The sequence below is a fragment of the Protobothrops mucrosquamatus genome, unplaced genomic scaffold, assembly GCF_001527695.2.
Source record: "Protobothrops mucrosquamatus isolate PMUCROS unplaced genomic scaffold, P.Mucros_1.0 scaffold1774, whole genome shotgun sequence".
NCBI lineage: Eukaryota > Metazoa > Chordata > Lepidosauria > Squamata > Viperidae > Protobothrops > Protobothrops mucrosquamatus.
This window is the reverse complement of record NW_015387912.1, coordinates 72,595-80,113: the sequence shown is the minus strand read 5'-3', so window position 1 is coordinate 80,113 and position 7,519 is coordinate 72,595. Positions and strand designations below refer to the sequence as shown.

The 7,519-nt window shown below is 44.4% G+C and overlaps 1 protein-coding gene across 1 annotated transcript; it reads right to left on the bottom strand.

Annotated features, from left to right (window-relative positions):
• Window positions 1-1,027: 1,027 nt before the first annotated feature.
• LOC107293921 (zinc finger protein RFP) lies at window positions 1,028-3,314 on the bottom strand. Its single transcript, XM_015823109.1, has 3 exons — window positions 2,901-3,314; window positions 1,824-1,919; window positions 1,028-1,291 (listed from the first exon to the last, which is right to left on the bottom strand). Exons 1-3 carry the CDS (start codon window positions 3,312-3,314, stop codon window positions 1,028-1,030), a joined length of 774 nt encoding a protein of 257 aa, XP_015678595.1.
• Between the last annotated feature and the right edge of the window lie 4,205 nt (window positions 3,315-7,519).

The following is a 7,519-nucleotide window of genomic DNA, read 5'->3' as shown; positions in this document are numbered from 1 at the left end:
CCATAGAAAGAGTCAAAAAAATTAAATAAGGAGCTGAAAAAAGATTCTGAACTTTGTTACTTTGTACTTTGCAGCCAGAGAACTACTTGTACGGAAATGGAAAGATATATCAATCTCCACAACAGAAGAATGGATGGAAAAAGTGATGTAGCTAGAAAAAAAATAAAAAAAAATACTGCTTTAATTACATATCAACCTTAGTTTCTACTTAGAAACTGCTTCTGGACTTTGTACTCAAGATAGAAAAAAAAATGAACTACTGATGCTTGATTTTGTTTATTAGATTAATTTGTTTTTATAGACATGGCTAATAATTTCTAAATATGTAAATGTAAAAAGTTGAGGCTGTAATTTTATTTTGTATTTTACTGTGCTGAAGTCAATGCTTTTTTTTTCTCCTTTCTCCTGCACTTCCTTCCCATTCTTCTGCTTCTCCATTTCCCTTTCTTTATTTTCATTTGTACTTTTCACTATTATAATTTCAATAAAATTTATCTAAAAAAAGAGGAAAGAGTCAAAAACAGGATTCTGTGGTGGGGCTAAAGCAGTCTATTCCACTTCAGCATTGGTACACCAGGATACAAAAAAGATGCTGAGGCCCCAGAAAGAATGCAGAGAGGAACAAAGATAATAAGGGCTCTGAAGTCAAACCATTCAGTGAATGGCTAAGGGAACTCGGTATGCTTAGCCTAACAAAGACAAGGCTGAGGGGAGACACAACAGCCATCTTCCAATACTTGAAGGGCTGTCATAGGGGAAAGGGCATCAATTTACACTCTGTAGCTCCTGAGGGCAGGACAAGAAGCAAGGGGTGGAAGCTCATCAGGAGATCCAATCTAGAAATAAGGAAAATTTTCTGACAATGAGAACAATTAATTAATGGAATGCCCTGCCTCCCCAAGTTGTGAGTGCTTCATCACTGGAGGCTTCCAATAATAGACTGGACAACCATTTGTTCGGGACGGTATAAGGACTCCTGCCTTGGGCAGAGGATTGGACTAGAAGACCTCCAAGGTCCCTTCCAGCCCTATGATTCTATGATCTCAACTTCCTGCCTGACCTGTAAGAGTTTGCTGGCTGGCTGCTGATGCTTCTCCTCTGTTTCCTGGATGAGACTGTCAAGAGAGCACAGATCCTCCATGTACTTGGCCAAACGCTTCTCCTTCATTGTCATAACATCCTTCTCTGTTTCTTCCATGCTAGCCAACAGAAGTTTCTCCTGTCCTTCTAACCAGAGTTGTAGTTCTCTGAATTCAGCCATTGCTTTTTTTCTCTCTTTTTCGATGTGGTCCTAGAACAAGAAGACAGAAAGAGCAAAAGGCATATTTTTATTTTATTTTTACTTAATTATATTTATTTTTATTATAATAATATTTAAATTGATTCCCTGAAGAGTCCTGAAATGAGATGGGAGAATTTCCTAGGGAGAAAAAAAACATTTTGACATCAACAAGCACAGGGGGAAAGGTTTCCGTTTAAATGTTGTCTCATGAAAATTTCCTTGACAATCGGGGATTCAAAAAAAGTAGCCAAAAAATGTTTGATTTCACATTTTTTTCAATACGATGAAATATGGTTTGCATTAATCTATTAAGCAAACCAAACCCAGTGTATAAAACATGGCTCATAGGTGCCCTTTACATCACTGTGATTTATTCAGCCAATGGTGACATCCTAGTCAAAAATACAGTCCCCAGGTTAAGAACAAGTTGTATGCCCTAACACTGTCTTTAACTTGAATTTTATTTAAGTCAGAACTTGTACTTACAAACAGGCTGCCTATTATTAGCTCAGAAGCTCCTCATCATTGGATCAATACTTACAAGCATCTCCTGAACTCTTTGCTCTGTGTCTGTTTTGTATTTAGCTATTTTTTCTTTCTCCTTCTTCTGAGCCTTCAGGCAATCCCCAACATTGATCTGAAGAGAAAATACAAGATTTGAGTTTCTTTTTCGAAAAGGATTACATCTGAGGGAAGACCCAGTTAGAAGATATATACAACCGTCATAAATACATGGTAGTTGCCAAGCATCCACATTTTGATCATGTGACCACAGGAATGCAGCAACAATCGTAAATGTAAAAAATGGTTGTAAGTCACTTTTTCCATTGCCGTTGTAACTTCGAACAGTCACTAAATGAATGGTTCTAAGTCGAGGACTACCTGTAATGGCAGGAAAGTGAGCTGCCTGAGTCTCCTGCTTGCAGTCATCCGAGAAACATCACTGAGAAACAAAAGCTTGGGCTGAGGTGACTTTGGCCTGACCCACCAGGAGTGTTTTTCAGGGTCTGCACTCAAGACTTTGGAGGACTCTATGATGATCTTGCTCTATAGCAAATGTGGAAAGTGAGCTGGCAAAGGGTGCCTATTTCTCCCTACAGGCAATTTCCATTGGTAAGCAAGGGATTAAGTCAGCCATCCCAACCTTTCAGCAGGGTGTGTGTGTGTGTGTGCAGACCACACCCCAGGGGCTGGAGACCCCCTCATTTAAGTAAGGTTTTGTCCCATTTTACAAACTTTCTTGCCACAGTTGTTAATTGAACCACTACAGTTGTTAAGTTAGTCACAGCAAACCTGGCTTCCCTATTGACTTTGCTTATCCAAAAGGTGATGGCATGATCCCGAGACACCGCAGCCATCATAAATACATGCCAGTTGCCAAGCATCCAAATTTTTATCAGTGACCACAGGGACGCTCCAATGGTCATAAGTATGAAAACAGTCACCTCAATGAACGGTTGTAAGTCGAGAACTACCTGTACACCAGTCTTCAAAAAAATTGCAGGCACGGAGGCAAGGGAGTGGGAGAAAGCAGAAGGAAGCAAGTAAACGAATCCAAGGATTGCCAGTGCTAACACTGGATGGCCCTCCGCAGGGATTCCTCCTGGCGGATTCCTACCTGGTACTCCTGGAGAGCCTCCTCCGCCGGGATCACCGAGTGACCCCTGTGCTCTTTGGATCGGTCGCAGACCAAGCAGATGAGGGTCTCGTGGTCCTTACAAAAGAGCTTGAGGGGCTCCCGGTGCTTCGGGCAGAAGCTCCCTCCGTCCTCGCCCCAAGGGCCTCCACACCGCCTGGCCACTTCCAGCACCCGCGCCAGCTGCCTGTTGGGCAGGACGTTGCGGGGCCCGAAGGTCTGTCTGCACTGGGGGCAGGAAGCCTCCGATTCCGACGTCCCCCAACTGCGGGTCAGGCAGCCCCGGCAGAAGTTGTGGCCGCACTCCGGGATGAGCACGGGGTCCTGGAAATACTCCAGGCAGATGGAGCAGGTGGCTTCTTCCAGGAAATCCGGCAAGGACGCTGCGGCCGCCATCGCTGCCTCCTTCGCCGACAGAAGGAAAGAGACAGCTACTTTCGCACTCTTGCAAATCAGGCTTTGGGCTCTGCCCAGATGGGAAACCGAGATGAATGGTTGTTGCTGTCGCGGTCAGCTTCGGTGGCTTCTTAAAGGAGAACGACAGTATTTTAAAAAGAACAAATCGGAGAGAAGCAAACATCCATGGGACGGACCCCAGTGTGAGAAGGATCTATAAATCAGTATAAAATGTATTAGAACTGTTGTATAAGAAATATTGACTAACCTAAGCTCTAATAAAGCTATTAATAGCTGCAGTGCTTTTTCTGTATTAAAACAAAAACAAAAAAGGTGCAGGAAGTTACGCACAGCTGCGGCGGACTGGCGGAAGCCCCTAGCACGCCGCATCCGGCTCCTATCTAGAGCCCTTTACGGAGCGTGGAGCCAACCAGGAGGAAGGCAGCCTGGGTCACTATGGAAGGGAGAAGCAGAAGACTATCTTGCAGAATATGGAATATGTAGAATGTGGAATGGGATCATTTGCTGGATGGAAATCTTCACGTTAGACCAATGAGGTTCCTTAAGGCAAAAGATGGTTAGAAAGAGTAATTAGTAGTCTCAGGTCAACCTAGGACAGGTGGATCCATGGGGTGGGGGTGGGGAAATCTGGTGGGTGGAGAACATCTTATAGGCCTTTTGTTCAAGAGTTTTTTGGGGAGGCTTCCTTAGTCACAACAGGGTGCCAAAGGAAAAATGGACACTCCCAAGCCCCTTCTTTTATCTTGCCTTTTCAGTGGTGGCACCTCATTTATGGAATGCCCTTCACAAAGAACCTCAATTGGCACCAACAGTAGCCTCATTTTGGCACCAGGTGAAGGAAGGAAGGAAGGCACCACTAATATGGCTGAGGCTATTGTAGTACTATTAAACAGATTTAGGGCATGGAAACTTCAAAAACCTAATTTACAGAACATTCACATCTAAATCTTTAATATCTCATATTTTTGTTTCAGTAAAACTTTCAATCTAGGAAGGTGTAACATTTTATCTAGTGTGTTAAAGGGAAGTACTGTATAACAATATCCCATTATCCAATTTTTTAAAGTCCCTATTCTAGCTAATAAAATAACTGAAAACATTTCTCTCTATTTTGCTGTAGCATCCTTTTTTACACTAATTGACTCTGAGCTAATAATTCTGTTCCTGAATGTTCGGAATGGACTGAAAATAGGATTATTTTTTATTAGATCAATTCATCACAATCTACATAAAAGGAACTAAATTCTGTTCAGTTGTGATCAACATTCAAAAGCACTATGTTTGAATTTAGCCTGGTGGTTTATTTTTATTTCCTCTTCTTTGTCTCCATTTATCTGATGAAAATGTTCGATTAGCATTCTTGGACCGGTAGCTATAAATAAAAGAAACTTTAAATCTGTAAAGGCCATGGCAAGCCACCATCATCATGCCAAGAAAACTCCTTGGAAGCGTCCATGATATCACCAGGATTCAAACTCGACTCAATGGAGAAGTTTATTGTTTGTACTTCTGCAACCCCATTCAGTGATTTGTATGTGGGCCTGTGAGAGAGCTTATTTCATTTCAAGGAATTATTATCATCATTAGATTCGATTATTACTACTATTAAACATCCATGCAAAAAGAGGTGGGTCTCAGCACAAAGAAACAAAATATTTATTTATTTATTTATTTATTTTATTTATTTAATTGAATTTTTACCCCGCCCTTCTCCTTGCGGACTCAGGGCGGCTGACAGCCTGATAAAAACAAATACAAAAAATACCCCAATACTATCGTTAAAAAACATAATTAAAATGAAATATTTAGATTTGGCCTTTGTAATTTAAAATTGTTTTTAAAATCCCGCTAAAAATTACCCCTTAGGCCAGTCCTGCTAGTTGAAATAGCCATGTCTTAAGGGCGCGGCGGAAGGAAGGGAGATCCGGGATCACCCGGATCTCTGGGGGTAGTTCATTCCAGAGGGTGGGAGCTCCCACCGAGAAGGCCCTCCCCCTGGGGGTCGCCAGCCGGCACTGGCTGACGGCACCCTGAGGAGACCCACTCTGTGGGAGCGTACCGGCCGATGGGAGGTAATCTGAGGCAGAAGGCGGTCTCGGAGATATCCAGGTCCGATGCCATGGAGCGCTTTGAAGGTGATAATCAGCACCTTGAAGCGCACCCGGAAAGCCACCGGCAGCCAGTGCAGCTCGCGCAGCAACGGCGTTACATGGGAGCGACGAGTCCCTCCCAACACCGCCCGCGCGGCCGCATTCTGGACTAACTGGAGCCTCCGAGTGCTCCTCAAGGGAAGCCCCATGTAGAGAGCATTGCAGTAGTCCAGGCGGGAGGTGACGAGGGCATGGGTGACTGTGCGCAAGGCGTCCCGGTCCAGAAAAGGCCGCAACTGGTAGATCANGCCGAGGCGCCGGCAGCCACAGCCACTCGGTCTTGGAAGGGTTGAGCCTGAGTCTGTTCCTCCCCATCCAGACCCTTACGGCCTCCAGGCATCGGGCCATCACGTCAAGGGCATCATTGGGGTGGCCTGGGGTGGAAATGTACAGCTGAGTATCATCAGCGTACTGATGGAAGTCCACCCCAAAGCCACGAATGATCTTTTAAACATGTTTAAAATGCACCTCCCCCGACCAGAATACAGTTTAAGCACCATCAAAATTACAAATGAAAACTCCCAACAGTTAAAATTACTGTTTTTGTTTTACTGCCATAAAAGCCATGAAATCCATAACAGCCACAATCTATTTACAGCCAGAGTAAATAAAAATAACCCACAAATGATACTATCCTAATCCTCTAAACCCGTAATAATTTCCATAGCAGTGGCTCTTTATTGGCACAAAAATGTCACAAAGAAATGGGTGGATTGCACTTGAAGACGGGATGAAATTGATTGCAGACCCTGAAAACCCAGGAGCTCGTACCTCCCATTCAGGTCAACAAGTCTTTTCCTCTCTTCTAACCATGCTTACAAGCCCAGGTAACCTTACCTGAACTAAGTTTGGCTGGGCAAAGCAAACTAGGTTTGTTTAGAGGTGCTATGGATTGGCAAAGGCTGGGTGTCAAGTCCTTCAACCTTGCAGGACTAACTTTCCAAGACAGACCCGCAGCAGAATTTCCTCTAAAATTCACTTTTGGCCTCTCCTTTCCCATAGCTCCACCCACATTTCCTCCTTCCCTCCTCCCCCCACAAAATTGGGAGGATCCTTCCCATTGCTAGCCAATCCCATCTCCCCATGGATTCTCACAGACCCCTCTTTCAAAGGCCCTGCTCCCCAGAAGCGGGGAGATGCCGCAAAGCAGGAACAACCCTAGAGGGAGTCAGCAAAGGCCTAAAGGATGGAAGCCCCACCCCTTATTTATATATGGGTAGAAGGCGGGTCTGGCCGCCATCTTGATGTGGTTGACCTGTCTTGGTGTAATCCTCATCCCTTTAAGAGTCTGCTAGATCAGTGACTCTCAATTAGGGGTCTGTGCAGTGGTGGGATTCAAATATGTGAACAACTGGTTCTCTGTGTGGATGCCGCTTCCGGAAATCCATTCTGGGCCTGGGCAACAAAAAATTAGCTACCCGTTCTGCCAAACTGGTGCAAACTGGCTGAATCCCACCAATGGGTCTGCGGAAGTCAAATAAATCAGCATTTTAACATTTTTGTTTTAAATGTATGTAGACATTACAAAGTGTCTTATGACAGATTTTCACACTGATGACCATTGCAGCACCCTCTTGATTATTAGATCAAAATTCAGCCACTTGGCAATTGGTTCATATTTGTTAGATCGCGCAGGCAGTAAGACACGAGTCGAGTGACAGTCAGCTCTCGGTTTATTGGCAAGGCATCAAGTAAATCCGGACTGGCTCTCTGGGCCAGGGGAGCCCTCTTTTATGGGATTCCCCTGGCTTGTAATCACACAATTCCATTGGCTGGTAAGATCCTGTTGCTAGTTAGCCAACCAGCAACGGGCATGAAACTGTATGCAGATGGAGAAGGCAATCACCCTTAATGGGCGATCAATGGTGAAGGGCAATCACCCTTAATGGGTGATCAGGATATGCATAGGGGATTAAGGGGGGGGGAATACAAAGAACACAACACCCCTCCCCTCAAAGTTCTTGCTATCGTCCTTGGTGAATAGTGGTTACATAGTCCTTCAGATATGTGGGAGGCCGATGCCCTCGCGCTGAT

Excerpts from the sequence above, each read along its gene's own strand:
- LOC107293921 (XM_015823109.1), bottom strand. The coding sequence starts at position 3,314 with ATGGCGGCCGCAGCGTCCTTGCCGGATTTCCTGGAAGAAGCCACCTGC. Across the intron at positions 1,920-2,900 it reads AGGCTCTCCAGGAGTACCAG|ATCAATGTTGGGGATTGCCT; the intron begins GTAGGAATCCGC and ends TTTTCTCTTCAG. Across the intron at positions 1,292-1,823 it reads AAAGAGTTCAGGAGATGCTT|GACCACATCGAAAAAGAGAG; the intron begins GTAAGTATTGAT and ends TTCTTGTTCTAG.